The sequence below is a fragment of the Neoarius graeffei genome, chromosome 27 (genome assembly GCF_027579695.1).
Source record: "Neoarius graeffei isolate fNeoGra1 chromosome 27, fNeoGra1.pri, whole genome shotgun sequence".
Lineage (NCBI taxonomy): Eukaryota > Metazoa > Chordata > Actinopteri > Siluriformes > Ariidae > Neoarius > Neoarius graeffei.
Window position 1 is genome coordinate 5307782 of NC_083595.1, and position 20677 is coordinate 5328458.

Consider the following 20677-nt stretch of genomic DNA (forward strand, 5'->3'; position numbering starts at 1 on the left):
TTATACTTCTCAAAGGACTTACCAACCTTCATTTCGCCTTCGAACGAAAAGTTCTGGCCAACTGCTGAGTTACCATGACTCCCATGCATGCTGCTATAACGTACCGTCGTCCCTGCCAACGGGTGCCATAATTGATTTTTTTTCCCCCTTAACTAAAGCTCCAAATTGCATAACACTGGAGGCGTAGCTGACTTGTCAAAGATGAATGTGGTGGTTTCTTCCAAGTGAAATTGCTATTTATTTTGAGAAGTAAATGATTCATGCCAGCATGCACATAGCAGCTCATAAGAGTGCTCGCGAAAAATGAGAGCGAGGGAAGGAAAGAGATTTAGTGACAGATACCCAGCTGACGTCAAAGGTTAATCACTGGTCAGGTCGAGTCCGTCATTGGTCAACCTTCACCTCCTACCTGCTGTGATGGATTAGAGTTGCAGCAACACATTTTTTGTTTTCTAAACCTGATTTCTAGTCAACTGGCTGTTGGTTTCAGTCCTTTAAAGTTAGCATCAGCTGCAGGGTTAGTGATTGTGGCATTTGCTCAGGATGAGCTATAATGCTTTTGGAGATCAGCGGGGTATACTGATGTTAAATCATCCATAGGAACTTCATAGACAGCCAATAATACCAGGGCAACATGCTCTCATTTTTTATTTCCCCTGGTGAGAAAGCAGACTGCTGCATTGTTTAAAAAATATAAGCTAGTAACATGTTACAGTCGTTCAATCTAAAAGGTATAAAAGTGTTCACCTGTTTCTTAGTGTCAGATAGGGTTAGCATAATTCCTATTTTGTTTATGTTTCTCAGATGCTAATAAGCAGATTCAGAGATGTTCGCTCCATTCAAATTATCAAATGATAAACCAGCATCTAGTGTTACACCAAGAACAGCCGTCAAGCTGTAGGGTGAAATCGGTGACCTTATTGTAGGCAGACAGTTCAGTTGGCTCCTTCGATCTCAAAAGATCATGGTGATCTGCGCCAGGGGTCATCATCAGTTGTCAAGTTGCAGCGCCTAGTATGACTGTATAGGCTGATGCATGAGCCGCACGGTCTGCTTAGCCATTCCAAGGTGACTTCCGTGACGAAAGCTACTCAAATTTGGTTGAAGTCAATCTATGGCCCATAAATTCCAGAACAAATTTAAAATGTTATGCATTTATTTCATGGACATTATACAGCTCCTTAGTATAGCCAACATTTTTTTCATTTCTAACTACATTTTCATACAAAAAAAACAGGAGGAAAATGTGACTTCCGTGACAGCTACATCCTCAAAAATATTGACTGAAGAAATGTTTTATCCAGTTCGTAGCCTTCTGGGAGAGATGTACCATTTGTCTCACACAGTATACCAGGGGGAAGTCTAGAGATTCCTAAATTAAGCAAGCCATTATAAATTAGTAAATTGCTGACCTTGGAGAGCACTAGAAGTCTGTGACTTCCGTGACCGAAAAAAATGTGACTTCCGTGACAAGTACCTCCACCAGTATGAAACAAAGTGCAAAAGTTGTATCTATTTATTATTATTTATTTTTAAACTCCCACATAACAATGCACAGAATAAAGTGGTCCTTAGTTCAACTTGGTGAACAAAGTTTTCCAAAATGTTATCAGCTGCAGATCCTTCGGTTTGTATGCAAGATAAAATGTCATTTTGTATGCAAGATAAAATGCATTGGCATCTTTGGAGGGTGCTCCAAGGGGTGTGTCTTCCATCGTCATGGTAACAGTACTGGAGTGACCTATCCCTGTGATTTTTCATATATATTAACTTCAGATATATATCTTTGTAATGAGCTGCAGTTTGTAACACCTGGTGAGATTTGAAAAAATGACTATGATGTGTAGGTTAGCTTGGAATGAGCATGCTGCAGGTGAAGTTGCTTGGTCGGGTGTTTGTTAATGCCGTCTGCAGGCAGTGGCGCCACCAGGGGGTGGCCGGGGGGGGGGGCTGTGGCCACCCCTACAAATTTACTGGCCACCCCACTGGCCAGTATAGATTGTAGTAGCCTCAGTTATGCAGTTCATCCCAAATGCACAGCCAGCCAGGCAAGACACTCTTGATCTTCGGTGAGTGAGGGAAGATCATCTTCCCTCACTCACAGCAGCCCCTCCCCTCCCCCCCGCCGCTTTTGCGCACTCCTACAGCAACGGCTCAGCGTGTGCGCGTGACCGCCGCTTGTACCTACACAGGTAAATAATGACCTCAAAAGGAGTTAAGGGAGAAGATGGAGAAGACTACCAGTAAGTAAATAAGTCAAAATATTCTTTAGTAAAAGAAGAGGGGGAAGTATGCGTCGTAACGTGTGCTTTTTAATAGAGCTCGCTGCATTTCTGGAGTCATATAAGGAGGTCTTCCATCAGATGTTTAAACTGTGCAAAATTGCTCTCGCGTTACCTGTGAGCACTGCATCCTGTGAGCCCAGTTTTTCTATGCTAAAGTTAATCAAAACTGCCTTGAGAAGTACAATGACCAATGAGCGTTTAAGCAATTTGGGGGTGCTTAGTGTAGAATCAAGAAGGGCTAAGGCCATAAACCTTGATGACTTTGTGAATGTATTTGCCAAAAAACACAGCAACAGGCGAATAAAACTGTTCTGAAGCATACTGTATTGCCTAATCAGAATCAGAGACTATTGATCCCTGTTGGGAAATTCCTGTTAAATAAAGCAAATATATGATTGTTTCTGTCTCCAGTAGTTGTTTTGTTTACAATAAATGTACACCTTATGCCTTATATATTCATTACACAATGAAACATAATTATTGTGGAACTCAAAATGTTAACTGTACTGTTATTAGTCTGTGCACATTAGATCATTAGTAACATTAAATATAACACAATAAACCAAAGTATATCAGTAGGCATTTCCTTAAGTCTTTCTGATAGTTTTCTACTGGCCGGTTTACTACAACAGTATAATGATATCCTGAAATTATGGCTTTTAGTTTTGGTGTGCCACCCCAAGATTTTAAGTGTCCCCATCTGGCCACCCCTATGAAATATTTCTGGAGGCGCCACTGTCTGCAGGCTCCGCTGGCGTCGGAGCCTCCTCTCCCCCCATCGGGTCTCTCTCCTTTCCTCGGCTTCCCCAACGACGGCCTTGGTGGTGGACGGTCTGAGGCCGCCGTCTCCAGGTCTACAGGGTTGAAGCCTTCTGCCCTCAGGTCGCGCTTGTACATGTCCTTATAGTGTAATACGGGTCGTCCTGTGGGTCTGGAGCCTGTGGCCAGCTCACCATACAGCGCGTCCTTTAGGATACGGCCGTCGTCCATGCGGCTGACGTGGCCTAGCCGGCGCAGACAGTAAGAAGACAGAGAACGCAGCTTTCCTTTTTGTGTAATTGTGCTGCTGAATTTGCTCAAACAAGTATGACTGCATTTCATCAGCATAGAAATAAAAGTTAAACATGTTTATAAATTGCACATCCGAAAGGTTGGATACAAAGCAACATTAGTAGGCGGCCTAGAACAGACCGTTAAGGGATGCTGTGTTATCATTTTTAGGCTCTGAAAAATCTCTATGCGAAACTATTGAGTAAGATCTAAACCAGGCAAGCACTTGTCGAACCCATTATGTCCATTAAAACAAAATGATCCACAGGCTCAAATGTTAAACTCAAGTCGAAGAGAACCAAAACCGAAACGTATCCACAATCCAAGGCAAGCAGTAGGTCATTTACGACTTTAGCCAGCGCTGATTCTATACTATTATGTTTCCAGAAACCAAATGAAATGCATTATTCCTAGTGGTGGTTGGTCTAGAGGACAGCATTAAGGGAGAGATGTTTTTGAATTCGAACACCTACTGGATTGTAACCATTAGAGAACAGCGTAGCACGCAATGGATTTAGTTCCTGCTACAGCGTTTAACAGTTTCCACAACGATACAGATAGGAGCACTGATTTTTCCGCCACTGCTGCCACCGCATTTCCGCTTCCATTTTAGAAGAGTCCATGTTGAGAAGCAGAGGAGCACGGAGACGGGGCGTAGAACAGACGAGGCACTGAATGATTTATGTCCGATCAATAATGCATGTTTATTATAGCGGACCACGAAACACTCCGCAAACACACACGTGCGCACGCACGCATGCTCGCCGACACACATTCATCCGTCTAATGGCGTTTTGTGAACTTGCCATCCTTTTCACATCCCGTCCTGCTTTTTTTTTCCCCTTATCATGATCATCCGTCTTCTCTCTTCCGAAATCTGAACGCAACATTTAGAGTAATGTAGGTGTTTAAGCTGAGCTTTATTTAGATGTTATCCATCAATATCCTTAATTTCATCATTCCGGTTCTCTCAGGCTTGTTCCTGGAAGTCATGGTGTGCTCTCGCTCGCTCGCTCTCTCTCTCGTTTTCTCTGTACTCCAGTGCACACATACCGTACGCCTTTTTTCACACCTTATTTAGCACTTTCACGGTGAAGGCGAGACTCTCTGTGAGTGTGTAATAGACAGCACACCACCACAAAGAGAGAGCGAGAGAGAGCGAGAGAGAGAGATGGGTTAAATGCACATTGTTACACTTGAATCACAAATAATACTTTCATGGTAAATGAAGAAGGAAGGAAGGAGAGGAGGGAAATGTGTGTGTTGGTGTGAGATGCTGAATCATTATCCCGAGTGGGGTGTTGAGTTGGAGATCACACTGATACAGCTGTATTTATGGCGCAATGCTGCGAGCAGGACTGATGTGTTCGTGCACACACACACACACACACACACACACACACACACACACACACACACACACAATCATGATGCAAAGGTCACTCACAGACCCATGATGCAAAGGCCCTAGTCAGATGAAAACCCTGATTTTTTTTTTTCCGGACGGCCAGAAAGGTGGATGGGGCGGAGCATGGCACTTCAAAAAGACACAAACTGCCCACCCCAGCATCTGTTCTGTGATTGGCCAGTGCACTCACTCCCCACCCCCTTGTTTGATGGGTAGCTAACACCGTCATACCCTTCTGAAAGTCCTGGAGGGCTTTCATTTTCATTTCTCTCAATGAAGTATAAACCAGACCGAATGTTTTGTTCCACTTTAATTCAGGAAAGTCGGAATTCCCGGTTTGAAGCTTATATACAACGTCAGGACCATGCGTTCAATCCACACCATGTATACTGGACACAGCATCCAACTAAGAGTCAAATTGTTGTTGATTAAGCATTTTAAATAGAGTTAAATCAAAACAGTTTCTCTCTCTCGCTTTCTTTGTCTCTCCCTCGTTCTTTGTCTCTCTTGCTGGGCTGACAGGGTGGTGCAGGTTTTCCACTTAGCATGCGTATCACAGCGTCTGTGTTGAGTGTGTGTGAGAGAGAGAGAGAGAGAGAGAGAGAGATCTTTAAGCTCCCTCTGCTGCTCAATCACCAAAACTACAGCTAACAGAAGCCAACGTCGATCAGACTGCATCAGAATCAGAGTCAGACGCAGTGTATAAACTGATTCTGAGGTTAGCGTTGATTTTGCGAACACGGTACTCTGAATACACGTCTATATCAGCGCCACGTTCCAGTCTACAGTGGGCGGGGCTAATCTTGGGTAAGATCTTGCATTAGATCCTGTCTTCCTAATCACAAACCTCTCGCCTCATCCATGTGTTTATCCCAGGGCTTTTCAAAGTGTGGGGCGCGCCTCCCCTAGGGGGCGCCAGAGTTCTTCGGTGGGGGCGCAACGTGAGGAAAAATAAACCAGAATAAGTTACTATTGCGGACATTTAGCGAACTTCAGCTAGCCTTTACCAGAGGCAAAATGGATGGATTTTTAGTACCTAAAGCTACAGTGAATGACGAGACAGAGTCTGGGCCAAGCAGAAAAAGAAGGAAGTATAACCACGATTATTTAAAGTTTGGATTTTCATGGACTGGATCTGAAGATGCTCCACTGCCACAGTGTGTTGTCTGCCAAGAGGTGCCAGCTAACGATGCTATGAGATGTTTAAAATGTGCAAAACAAGATTAAAAAAAAAAAAAAAAGCACAGATGTTTAAAATGTGTAAAAAAAAATGTTTCAAATGTGTAAAAAGATGTTTTCAAAAAGCACAGATGTTTAAAATCTGTGTTTTAAAAGATGTTTTTTATTTCTCTTTGCTATTTGGGCTTATTAGAACCTGATTAGAATAAAAACTAAGCATCATCTTTTGATAAGATGTACTTTTAGAGGAAAAAGTATGTCCACATATGTGGATTCTTGTTCCGAATTTCCATAAAGTGCTGTCCACGCATGTGACCGCTAAGCCCTAGGAGGTTAAGTATAGCAACAACAAAAATTGTGGGGGGGAGGCGCTGTTGTTTATTTGCTCTCTGAGGGGGGGGCGGACTCTCCCACACTTTGAAAACCCCTGGTTTATCCGATGTATAGTTAAATCCTTATATTATTTTTTATTTCTCATGCTCTGGCCCAGATGTGTGATTTATAAACGCTCGTGTTTGTTGTGCAGATCACGGGGGCCATCCTCCTCGCTGTGGGACTATGGGGGAAGTTCATGCTCGGGCCCTACATCTCTCTGATCGCCGAGAACTCCACCAACGCACCGTACGTCCTCATCGGCACCGGGACCACCATCATCATCTTCGGGCTGTTCGGCTGCTTCGCCACCTGCAGGGGGAGCCCATGGATGCTCAAACTGGTGAGAACATCAAGCACGTCGTCAAAACTCAGCTCCGCAGTAGATCCCCAGCTTGTTTATTAGCTGCTTGATGACTTGAGATGTCGTTGCGACACTGCTGTGTTGAAACAGTGCCTTGAGGCACAAAGTGGCCAAGTGACGTCATTACAGCAAACAAAGCTGCGTTGAGTCAGACGGAGTGATTCACTGTAACCCACGGCAACCATACTTTCCCAGAAGCATCGACCATGGAATGATTATCACGTGGGAAGCGCAGCCTTGATCTCCAATCTGGAATATTTTTGTCAAACAAATCTCACTGAAGGACAAATTCCCGTCCGCAATTATTTATCGCATACACAAGCGAACGTTTTTAACAGATAACCTGAGTACGAGTGTAAAATAAAAACAAACGATTCATTATAATCCTGTGTGCCTAAAACCAGCTTTGTTTGTGAAGGATTCTGTTTTGCAGAGTAACACGTCTTCTCCGTTTTGTGTTGGCCTTCATGAATATGCGGTGTAGGGGCGGAGCCAATGCAAATCGAGGTGTTTATCACATGCAGTGTGATTTACTGCAGCCTTACAGTCACTTTCGGAGCAGAGTCTGTGTTTAACTGAACACTAAATACAGCCGATGGCCAGGTCATAAATTAGCACGAGCGTTAGATGTACTGTATAAATGCGATTTATCCAACTTTAATGGATTTCTGTACGTTTCACGTTTGAACAGACTCCCTCTCATTTCTGAACGCTTTCACTGTTTGTCAGCTCGTCTCACCGCCTTTAACAGAGGTGCTAACGTTTACTGTTTAGCCGCAGTATTTACAGTTTACGACTCGTTGCTACACCAGAAAACTGCGAAAGCAGCGATGAAACCGAACGCAAATAAAACGAAACCGGTGGGAAAACTGATTCACTGAAGGGGAAAGGACGAGGGGCGTGATTTGCTTCCGATGGTTTACTTTCACTTTGCGCCAGTTTTGTCTACGTGACTTGACGAACCTCGCTCTTGCGATCCAATAGAAAGCAAGTGGGCGGGGCTACAGGCTCTGTAACATAAGTGAAGACTTTATTTATTATCTCGCAGCTTCACATCGAACTCTTACTGTTTCTTCATGCAGATCTGAATAAAAATCAACATTTTATTCCGCGCCTTTTTTTTTTTTTTTTGGTAAAACCTTAGATTTGAAACATGATCACACAGGTGATGAGTTTTAGTTTGACGTTTCCAGAAATCTTCGAAATATTTACAGCGATCAAGAAAAAGATTGGATTTAAATCTTATTCTCTGCACCTAATTTCTAAAATGATTCTATGTAAATTATCTGCACCCCTCTCTCACACACACACACACACATTCCTTTCTTTCTCTCCTTTTGTCTCATTTTTTTCTTCATGTTTTTTTTCTCTCTTTAGTATGCGATGTTCCTCTCACTTGTGTTCCTGGCTGAGCTGGTGGCTGGCATCTCTGGGTTTGTTTTCCGTCATGAGGTGAAGAACACACACACACACACACACACACACACACACACACACACACACACACACAGTCATATAAAGCCACCACTCATGGTGTATCAAATGGAGACTCCATCTGTTATGGCCTGGAAGAGTTGAGTCACGTGTGTGTGTGTGTGTGTGTGTGTGTGTGTGTGTGTGTGTGTTTAGATTAAAGGCACGTTCCTGAGGACCTATAACGAAGCTGTGCTGAACTACAATGCGCAGGATGAGAGGAGTCTGGCTGTGGATAATGTACAGAGGAGTGTAAGTTCACACACACACACACACACACACACACACACACACACACACACACACACACACGTTCAGGAGAAACAGCAGAAACTGTATATCACATTTGGGATTTTATCGCTTCTTCGTTTTAGCCTTGATGCCATTCCATAATTTTTTAACATATTTACAGCTAACACACACACACACACACACACACACACACACACACACAGAGTTCCATCGATTTTGGCTCCGCTGTCCAGCGAATATCACACTGTTTTATGTTTTGGTCACTTTATTTATCTCCAGTGAAACACTGAATCGTGTCTGACGCGCAGGTTTAGTGGTGTTCACACGGCACATATCTGCATCGATGCTGCACTGATGTATTTTGTTGTGATATATCTTACACCGGTGTAAATTTTGTGGAGCGTTCACACGTCACAAACTATGGAATCAATTTTGTGCCAAAATGTTCAGACAGTACTTTTGAAATATCAAACAAAAACGACAAATCAAAATACAAAAAAAGAAAAAAAAAGTCAATTTTTTTAGACTGGCAAACAAATTATTCGTGTAATCGTGCAAAATATCAGTCTATTACTCTTCAGAAACCTTTTATTTTTGTTCCGCGTCTTTCTCAGTTTTGTTTGACGTCATTTATTTTGGTTGCGATTCCAGCTTTCTCGTTTGCACTCCCTGACTTTTTGCTCGCAGTTTTGGCACAAACTTCCCGTGTGGGCGGGCTGTCCAGGAATGCATTCCCATTGGCTAACTTGTGTTTGACTGACAGCTACGCTCAGCCATTCCCTACTCGGATTCTGGCAGACTGTTTGACGAGTGACCGATCCATTGACGGTAAACAAGGATGGAGTGGACTTCAGTGGCGACTATGATATTAAATTTACTATCACAGTCGCCACTGAAGTCCACTCCATCCTTGTTTACCGTCAATGGATCGGTCACTCGTCAAACAGTCTGCCAGAATCCGAGTAGGGAATGGCTGAGCGTAGCTGTCAGTCAAACACAAGTTAGCCAATGGGAATGGGTTCCTGGACAGCCCGCCCACACGGGAAGTTTGTGCCAAAACTGCAAGCAAAAAGTCAGGGAGCGCAAACGAGAAAGCTGGAATCGCAACCAAAATAAATTACGTCAAACAAAACCGAGAAAGACGCGGAACAAAAATAAAAGGTTTCTGAAGAGTAATAGACTGATATTTTGCATGATTACACGAATAATTTCTTTGCCAGTCTAAAAAAATTGACTTTTTTTTCTTTTTTTGTATTTTGATTTGTCGTTTTTGTTTGATATTTAAAAGTATTGCATGAACATTTTGGCACAAAATTGATTCCATAACAAACCTGCTTACTAGAGAGAAGCGTGTTAGCACCGGTGCAGCCCCACTTGCGTTCACACGGCAGTTTTTGCGACCGTGCTATACGATAGTAATAATGCGGAAATGAAATATGCGCACGCGTGAAAATGTACTTCCTTTTCCCGGTTGTCATGGCATCACCAAGCGCCGGGAAAACAACGTGGATGAAGACACCAGTGTTGCCAGATACTGCTGACGTTTTCCAGCCCAAAATATGTTCAAATCCGCCAAAATGCACTTAAAACCGCCCAATCTGGCAACACTGGAAGACACGCAGTTCTGTTGTTGTTGATATTCGCCGTTTTGGAAGCGCAAAATACCAGGATGCAAATGATGCAATGCTTGTATGTAATCAACTCTCCTCACGCGTAGTGAGTCTACCCCTGTAGCGTTCAGACGTCCCATTTTATATCGCCGCTGCCCCGCAAACTAGCATTTACTCCGGAGTAAATTTCTTAAACCGCCTCCCGAGCAGGGTTAGATTTGCACCGGTTTAAGCAGCTTTCAGGGGCGACACCGCTATAACTTTGTACCGTGTGAACGCTCTACCGGGGCGGCCCCGGTGCTACACCGGAGTAAAAGTTGCCGTGTGAACACCCCTTTTCACATGATTCCTGCTATTTTTGTTAGTTTCGGCAACACGAACATAAAACACGTTTTCTTACACACCCATGTGTCACTTTGTAAACATGTTACAGATCAAAAAATTTCAACCTAGGTGACTTTTTTTTTTTTACCTGGGCTAAACATTTTTAACCCAGTTCATAATTTCCAACCGAGATAAAATTTTAATTATCTAAGATTTTAGAGAAGGGATTTCCCATCACTTCTTTTCTCTCTTTCTTCCATCCACTTCCTCTCTGTCTACACCGACTGAGTATTTCCTCTCGTCTCTCTCTTCACCTCCTGAGCATTTTTAAAGTATCTTTTTTCATACTTAACTTGGATTCAAACTCAGACCCTTCTGATTCTTAACCCCACGAGACCGGTGACGATTGCGATGGAAGGCGTGATGTATATTTTATATTTATTCAGGAGTCCGGTCTCATTATGCCATCAAGCAGTTCAAAATACAAACTCTACCCAAATCTGAACCCTAGATGGAGTAAATCTCCCTAATACACGAAGCAAATTCCCAACTGGGTTAGAAATTCTAACCCTCGGTTAAAAAATTCCACCTGACCTACAGTTCTGACCTGTTCGATACACAGTACGCACATGCATCAGTTAAACCTGGATCTAAAACCGGTCGTACACACAACAGCCTCGTCGTGGATGAGTGGGGATCACATGACAGTCACACGGCACTGGATCTGAGGGTGTATTCAGACCAGGATAGTTCGATAGTTCACTTGCTTTGGTCCGAACCAAATGTTTTTTTTATTTTTTCATTTTAGTGCGGTTCGCTTTCACACTGTACATTTTAGTAAGCGGACCAAAATCTGTCAACAAAGCCACGCCTCAATTATATTTCGACCCCAGAATAGTATCCAGGTCATCGTAATAGATGAATTTCTTTTTTGCGTCGCTAGTACCGCCACTTTTTGAATGTCCCTGATTTTAATGTAGGTCTGACGGAGTTTCTTCACTTTTAGCCGACATTGTTCTGGGGAGCGCGTGAACCCCTTCTCCTTCATTTTCTCACTGAATACAGCAAACACGTCGGCATTTTTGTGCGTTCTCTCCAAAAGCTCAGATATGTGGACATCTGCCCATATATCCACAAGGGTACGTGTTTCTTCCTCGGCCCACGTTTGCCCCCGACTCATTTTTTGTACTCGCCTACCACTGGTGACTGAACGACTGTTGTAAGGTTCCCTTGACAACCGAAACAGTGTTTGCACTTTGCGGTAGAGTGTCAAGACTCTGTTTCCCATAATGCTCGACAAACGACGGAAGCTCCCGAGGTACAAAAAAGCAAAACTGTCGGATTAGGTCCGGTCTGCTTTCACACCTCCAAAAGATCCGCACCAGGGTTCCTTTGGTCCGGACCGAGTCCGACCTTGCAGCTCGGTCTCGGTCCGCTTGTTTGGTCCGGACCAGAGTTCGGTGGTTTGTATTCAGACCAACCCAAAAGGTCCGGACCAAGGGAAATTTGGTTCATTTGGTCGTTTGGTCCGGACCAAACAACGTAGGTGTGAATACGCCCTGAGAAGGTGCTTTCTCTCGTCCCCACAAACACCAGTGACGTGCGGTGAGGTTTGTGGCTAGTGAGGCACTGACTTTTTCAAAATCAGATTTTCAAATATGCACCAAAATATTTGCCAAATACCGATTAGTTTCATCTCTCATAGCAGCATTCTTTACATAAACTACATTTGAAGGTACATATTTGGCCAAGGAAGAATGAAAAATGAATGGCAGTTCAGTAGCCTACCTCCAAAAAACACCACGGCGGACCACACAGCGGGTACCATACACAGAACAAACCACACAGCACCACGGCCGGTGCCACATCCATCCATCGCAAGGCACAGCATCACGGCGGATGCTCTCTCTCACACACACACACACACACAGGATTCGAACACTGGTCTTACCTTTACTTGTAAATGAAGTCCATGCGCCGCTCCTTCTGGACGAAAATCTCTGTGACTTTGGCGTAGAAATCCTCCTTGTCTTTTTTTAGTTTTAAAAGTCTCTCAGTCTCAATGGCGATGATTGCCAGGGATGGAAGACGTCCTTGGCCGGTGCGATTACGACTGTACGTTTTGAGTCTTTTCAGAGCAGAGAATGACATTTCCACGGACACTGTTGTAGTCGGTATAGTGAGGGCCAGTTGAAGTAACTTGGTCGCTTCAGGGACCAAGTCCAACTTTGAGAAACCTTTCAGTCGAGCTATTACCTCCAGCGCCATCACAAGAGGAGGGCGGGGCCCTGAGCAAACTTGACAGATGCGAGGCCCTTTTCAGGATAACCTATTTTACACGTACTGTCGGAATTAAGTAGTAGTAGTAGTAGTAGTAGCATTAATAATAATAATAATAATAATATGCCTTTAAGAGGGGAGGTAATATACAACATTTAGCAGACACATACATCGTTGGCCATAAGCCGTTTATTATCCGTCACAACAACAGGTGAACATTACATAAAGACAAGTATGAATTGCTGCTTGTCGAAATCGGGCATAAATGACATTAAAACTGAACTTTTGACATGTGCATAAAACTTTTGAAAAATTGCACAAATAAAGTTAATTAGATTGCCTCGCCATATAGACCCCTTCGCATGTTTGTAAACAAACCGACCGTTGCCAGGATGCGCGCGCAGCCTGGACCCAGAGACAATGGCGCTGCCCATAGACCGGCATTATGAGCTGTCAGATTATGCAAAACAATTGTCGTTACAAGATCGAGAATGCTACATAAATAAGTTAACTCTAACAAGTGGACATCGCCTACCGGATCCGCATTTAATTAAAGAGTGGACGGACGATGTTAGTAAGTTCCCTGGTATACAATGGCCAGATATATACTCGTACCTTATTGACCAGACTTCAGTGTACACCCACGAAAAACTTCGTGCCTACAAGTCTTTAGACGCATATGATTATGTTATGTGCGGGCATGTACAACTTGATTAACAATGGGACATTCATATTCATTTTGTTTTAATCAAATTATGCCAGTGGTGTGATGGCACTGTGGCTTTAGCTACAACAGCAAATACCAACACTAAACAGCAATTTGCAGGAGGTGATGGCATGAAAGGAATGATAGTGTAAAGAGTGCAGCTAAGAGAAATCAGAGCTGCGTAAAAAGCGAGAGGCAGAGAGCAGAAATGAAACTGAACGGGGCGGGAGCTAGGTTAGAGCAGTCAGCGTAAGTTGGCATTTAGAGTGAGGGCACACAATTTTACCTTTCCATCCTTGCTTTAAAATTGTGATTTTCGGCATACACAAATAATGATGGCACAAAATCTGGACTGCTTGAGTCAAGCGAGACCTCTCCTACGAACAAAATTGCATGCAAAGCTAAGCTAACATGCTAACAATATTCATTACATTGTGTAACTATGACCCAGCTAATCAGACAAACGTTACCAAAGTATTTTGCTACATCAATAAACGAAGACTAGAAAGAATAAAAAAGAAAGATTTAATAAATAGCCTGATCTTACCTGCGATGAAGTGGGCGCTGCAAACCCGCGCATTTTTGATGGTGCTTTCATCCCAGTCTACACGTTTGATGGCTTGTAGCAGGGGCTTCAAAGTTTGGGAGAATAGCAGGGTACAAATAATTTACAGCAGGGTGCAAAATGGTAAAATGTCTGCCAGCGGCAGACATAATGCACGCAAGCGTGCAGGGATGGATGGATGGATGGATGGATGGATGGATGGATGGATAGATGCAAGTACGAATTGTTCATGGGGCGGGATGGTTTGGAACAGGCCATCTAAAATTGGGATAACATTTACCCGGGACGGGTATTTGAGGCGGGTCGTCTAGCTTAAGCTTGATTAGCGTTGTTACGCACGCCAGTGTTTCCCACAGAAATTTTGGAGACTATGGGGGCAAGCCATGGGGGAGGCGCGGGGGTTGTTTAAAATTGAGTGATATGTTAAATATTAAGTTATTACTGAAAAACTATTGATTAAAAAAACAGACACTGAGAAATGGTCCTATAAACAACTTTACCAATATAAAAGATTACCAGGACTACAAAAATGCAGAAAAATAGGCTTTACTTATCCAAATGCTCCTGTTGGTTCAAAAGTTAAAGTGCAGAGAACCTCACAGCACAACATGAAGTTACCTTAAAATATAATATAAATGCCTCAGCTTTCATGGAAGAAAAAACCTATTAATACTAGTGCTGTGTGCAGGCAGTCTCTCCTGAAGACTAAATTAAACAATAATTATAAACTAATAAAATAAATGGCTCAGGCTTCATAGAAGAAAAAAAACAATTTGAACAGAATCTCACAGTATGATGCTGAAGCTGCCTAAACAATGGAAAATAAAATACCGTTTTGGCAAAAACGTTGCCATCCATTAATTTCTTGTATTAAGTAAAAAAAATATGTTGCCAGATACTGCTGACGTTTTACAGCCCAAAATATGTTCAAAACCCGCCAAAATGCACTTAAAACCGCCCAAATTGGGCGGGAAACCACCCAATCTGGCAACACAGGTGGCAGTAATGGCTGCACTCATGTCGAGGATGTAAACACAATCTGGCAACACAGGGCAGTAATGGCTGCACTCATGTCGAGGATGTAAACACAGTTGACGCGGCAACGGACATACATGACATAGTGGATGTAATTTACGTTCACAACTTTTTTTGCTGTCAGAAATATTTAATATTAAATTTTGTGACTCGACTGACAATAGCCGGCGGCATAACAAGCCACAGACGGCGATTTGCCGCCGGTGACCGGCTACTTTTGAGACCGCTGTTGTAGTCATAGACGTCGGCGATTTTTTTGGAATGGGTGAGATCCTGCTGGAATTCTGAACATTTTAACCCCATCACTGCTACGATTCTGACACCCGACAACACAACAGCTAGGCATTGCGGAGTCTTTTTTGGGTCCAGGCTGCGCGCGCAATTTCTGCTTACGTATGAATGACGTTTACTGCAAAGGGGTCTATAGCTTAGAAAAAAGCGACCTTTCTCGCTTTCTTTGCCGCAAACTCCGCGATTAAATCCTTATAATCCAACTTGCAGGCAACGTCATTTTCAATTGACAGAAGAGCGAGCCCACATAGTCTGTCCTGCGACATTGAGGTGCGCAAATAGTTTTTAATAAGTTTTAGTTTTGAGAAGCTCCGTTCCCCTGATGCCACAGTTACTGGAATTGTCAGTAGGAGCCTGAGCGCAATTTCGCAGTTTGGGAATGTTCCTTCGACGTCATGAAGCAAGATTTAAGGAATATTTTATTTACTTTATTTTCTAATCTAAGAAACAATATTTATGCATACTGAAATGAAATGCAGTCGTTTTATTTTAGAGACATGTTATAGCCTACAAAGGACCGCATTAAATAACTATAGATAATCAAAATCTGCAATCTCATTGGTCAGGTGCGAGGCCCATCAGAGCGTGAGGCCATGGGCGACCGCTCATTTCGCCCACCCCTTACGACGGCCCTGATTACATCCTCCATTAATTTGTTGCAGTCAATCGGAACAAGCCAACAACAGTCCAAATTAAACTTTACGTGACGACGTAGAGAAGAAGCAACCACCAAACAAGAATAACTGAGCTCACGTACGCCCTCTGCACTGCGGCAGAGCTACTGCCTGCCTCACCTCATGTCTTTTCAGTGCGGCTTTATGTCAAATTGTTAACACTAAATAAGTGATACACATACGTAGAAAACATTAAATATTATAAGGAAAGTGAGGACATATTATACACATGTCTACAATGTATAAAAGACATTTTAATACAGCATTACGTTGGTAGCATACACGGAGTAAGCAAAAGGCACGCGCTCAACCCAGTTAACAAGGGATTGCGCAATCTGACGTGAGGCACGGCTTGGTGCTGCCTCACGTCGCTGCATACAGTGGGGCAAAAAAGTATTTAGTCAGCCACCAATTGTGCAAGTTCTCCCACTTTAAAAGATGAGAGAGGCCTGTAATTTTCATCATAGGTACACTTCAACTATGAGAGACAGAATGGGGGGAAAGAATCCAGGAAATCACATTGTAGGATTTTTAATGAATTAATTGGTAAATTCCTCGGTAAAATAAGCATTTGGTCACCTACAAACAAGCAAGATTTCTGGTTCTCACAGACCTGTAACAACTTCTTTAAGAGGCTCCTCTGTCCTCCACTCGTTACCTGTATTAATGGCACCTGTTTGAACTCGTTATCAGTATAAAAGACACCTGTCCACAACCTCAAACAGTCACACTCCAAACTCCACTATGGCCAAGACCAAAGAGCTGTCAAAGGACACCAGAAACAAAATTGTAGACCTGCACCAGGCTGGGAAGACTGAATCTGCAATAGGTAAGCAGCTTGGTGTGAAGAAATCAACTGTGGGAGCAATTATTAGAAAATGGAAGACATACAAGACCACTGATAATCTCCCTCGATCTGGGGCTCCACGCAAGATCTCACTCCGTGGGGTCAAAATAATCACAACAACGGTGAGCAAAAATCCCAGAACCACACGGGGGGACCTAGTGAATGACCTGCAGAGAGCTGGGACCAAAGTAACAAAGGCTACCATCAGTAACACACTACGCCACCAGGGACTCAAATCCTGCAATGCCAGACGTGTCCCCCTGCTTAAGCCAGTACATGTCCAGGCCCGTCTGAAGTTTGCTAGAGAGCATTTGGATGATCCAGAAGAGGACTGGGAGAATGTCATATGGTCAGATGAAACCAAAATAGAACTTTTTGGTAAAAACTCAACTTGTCGTGTTTGGAGGAGAAAGAATGCTGAGTTGCATCCAAAGAACACCATACCTACTGTGAAGCATGGGGGTGGAAACATGTTTTGGGGCTGTTTTTCTGCAAAGGGACCAGGACGACTGATCCGTGTAAAGGAAAGAATGAATGGGGCCATGTATCGTGAGATTTTGAGTGAAAACCTCCTTCCATCAGCAAGGGCATTGAAGATGAAACGTGGCTGGGTCTTTCAGCATGACAGTGATCCCAAACACACCGCCCGGGCAACGAAGGAAGCATTTCAAGGTCCTGGAGTGGCCTAGCCAGTCTCCAGATCTCAACCCCATAGAAAATCTTTGGAGGGAGTTGAAAGTCCGTGTTGCCCAGCGACAGCCCCAAAACATCACTGCTCTAGAGGAGATCTGCATGGAGGAATGGGCCAAAATACCAGCAACAGTGTGTGAAAACCTTGTGAAGACTTACAGAAAACGTTTGACCTCTGTCATTGCCAACAAAGGGTATATAACAAAGTACTGAGATGAACTTTTGTTATTGACCAAATACTTATTTTCCACCATAATTTGCAAATAAATTCTTTAAAAATCAGACAAGGTGATTTTCTGGATTTTTTTTTCTCATTCTGTCTCTCATAGTTGAAGTGTAGCTATGGTGAAAATTACAGGCCTCTCTCATCTTTTTAAGTGGGAGAACTTGCACAATTGGTGACTGACTAAATACTTTTTTGCCCCACTGTATTCACTGCAATTGAATAGGAAATAGGCAAATACGGCGATTTTGATCGCAAAAATGATTGAAATTATTTGAATCATACAGAAATGGCATATATAGCACAGATGATTGGACAAATCTTTATTAACCCCGCCGACAGTAGTCGGAGGGGTTATTATTTTCACCTGCGTCAGTCTGTGTGTGTGTGTGTGTGTGTGTGTGTGTGTGTCTGTCTGTCTGTGTGTCTGCAAGATATCTCAAGAACCAATGGATCGATTTGGACCAAATTTTGTACATGTGTTGCCAATCACCCAGGAAGGAAACCATTACATTTTGGAGGTCAAAGGTCAAGGTCATGGCAGAACTTCGAAATTTTCGCCCAATGTATTTTAATAGGGAAAAGGCGGGGTTTGCACTCGTTAGAGTGTCCCTGTCTAGTTGTTATCATTATTTACATTCATTACATCTCATGATGGCTGGATGATGACCGGTGAGGCCCTGCCTCACCCGCCGCCCCTGACCGCACGTCACTGACAAACACAGCACTATTGAACGCCCATCCGTCTGGAAAGGTTTTAGAGCGCTGTGGAAAAAGAAAGCAGACAAACAGAAAGATGAGCGTGAGGTCGGAATAACGCTGTTGGTTTGTAAAGTTTGTAAAATGACCCCAATTCTTGACACTGACTTGACATGAAATACGTACATATGTGATACTGAAACTTGCGATAACATCTCTGTGTGTGTGTGTGTGTGTGTAGCTGCGTTGCTGTGGTGTGTTGAACTACACGAGCTGGTTCAACAGTGTTTATTTCCCCACTAACGGAATTCCCCCCAGCTGCTGCGCCAACATTTCCGACTGCAACTCCTCAGACCTGCGGAACACCACCATAGCAGCGAGCAAAGTGCACCAGCAGGTAACACACACACAACACGACTGTAGCGCCAGGAGATAGCAATTAATTAACAACAAACACACAAAGATCCCTGTTTAATTCTACCAAGCTAGAAGTAACACACACACACACACAGTATCTGTTCTTTTGTTACAGGGCTGTTATGAGCTGGTGACTTCCTTCATTGAGACTAACATGGGCATCATCGCCGGAGTGACATTCGGCATCGCATTCTCACAGGTAAGACTGTGTGTGTGTGTGTGTGTGTGTGTGTACCTGACTTCCAAATAGGACAAACTTTATGCCTTCACTATTTTACATATCCGGCCATTTTGATGCCATCGTAATTATGCATGCGCGTATAATTACCATATATTTAAATATGCCAGTAGCAGAGAGCACGTTGCAATAGCACGTAGTAAAACACAGCATTATGAGAAGCGCTCACATCCCTCCCCTTTTGCAAATGAAGCACTGCTAAGAGCCAATCAGCACAGACAGCTTTTTGTGGGCGGGGCATCATGAAGGCTTAGTTTGTTTAGGCTTAGTATAAGAGTGTGTGTGTCTCAGAGAGAGAGAGAGAATAATGCGTTCCCATGACAGCATGGTCCTGTAATGAAATCCCTGACTGTGGGTTGTTGGGTTTTTTTTTTTCTCCAGCCTTTGCTTCGTAAACACACACACACACACACACACACAGGTGTTAGATGACCTGTAAGTGCCATGTGGCAGGAAAGGGCTGACCAAGATCAATAAAAGCTCTTAGATAAGTAGGCACCCTAATATATATGTGTGTGTGTGTGTGTGTGTGTGTGTGTGTGTGTGTTTCTCTCTACAGCTCATCGGGATGCTGCTGGCATGTTGTCTGTCCCGGTTTATCACGGCTAATCAGTATGAGATGGTGTAGCAGAGTGGCCGTGGGTCAGTAACACACACACACACACACACACACACACACACATACACACACACACTATGGAATCAATTTTGTGCCAAAATGTTCATACAATACTTTTGAAATATCAAACAAAAACGATAAATCAAAAAAAGTCAATTTTTTTAGACTGGCAAACAAATTATTCGCGTAATCGTGCAAAATATCAGTCTATTACTCTTCAGAAACCTTTTATTTTTGTTCCGCGGCTTTCTCGGTTTTGTTTGACGTAATTTATTTTGGTTGCGATTCCAGCGTTCTCGTTTGCGCTCCCTGACTTTTTGCTTGCAGTTTTGGCACAAACTTCACGTGTGGGCGGGCTGTCCAGTAACGCATTCCCATTGGCTAACTTGCGTTTGACTGACAGCTCCGCTCAGCCATTCCCTACTCGGATTCTGGCGGACTGTTTGACGAGTGACCGATCCATTGACGGTAAACAAGGATCGAGTGGACTTCAGTGGCGACTATGATACTGAATTAATTCAGCAAAGTGTAAGTACGGGACAAATGTGTTGTACATGTTGCAGTAGTGCACATTATGCAGGTGTGTTTAACGTTAGCAAGACAGCTATTATATTGGGTAGTGGAGCTAAGGCTAACATTTGACTTGCCACGAAACACCTGCATAATGTGCACTACTGCAACACATTTGTCCCGCACTTACACTTTGCTGAATTAATTCAATATCATAGTCGCCACTGAAGTCCACTCGATCCTTGTTTACCGTCAATGGATCGGTCACTCGTCAAACAGTCCGCCAGAATCCGAGTAGGGAATGGCTGAGCGTAGCTGTCAGTCAAACACAAGTTAGCCAATGGGAATGTGTTACTGGACAGCCCGCCCACACGGGAAGTTTGTGCCAAAACTGCAAGCAAAAAGTCAGGGAGCGCAAACGAGAAAGCTGGAATCGCAACCAAAATAAATGACGTCAAACAAAACTGAGAAAGACGCGGAACAAAAATAAAAGGTTTCTGAAGAGTAATAGACTGATATTTTGCACGATTACACGAATAATTTGTTTGCCAGTCTAAAAAAATTGA

The 20677-nt window shown here is 43.3% G+C and overlaps 1 protein-coding gene across 1 annotated transcript in view; it reads left to right on the forward strand.

The window, feature by feature from the left end:
• The window catches only part of tspan7b (tetraspanin 7b), a 72356-nt gene that overhangs the window by 46882 nt on the left and 4797 nt on the right, over positions 1–20677 (forward strand). Inside the window, exons 2-7 of the mRNA XM_060911183.1 lie at positions 6449–6637; positions 8036–8110; positions 8288–8383; positions 18569–18724; positions 18860–18943; positions 19542–19624. Of these exons, the coding sequence (XP_060767166.1) occupies positions 6449–6637; positions 8036–8110; positions 8288–8383; positions 18569–18724; positions 18860–18943; positions 19542–19610 (669 nt within the window). The 3' untranslated portion in view covers positions 19611–19624. The remainder of the gene's footprint in view (positions 1–6448; positions 6638–8035; positions 8111–8287; positions 8384–18568; positions 18725–18859; positions 18944–19541; positions 19625–20677) is intronic.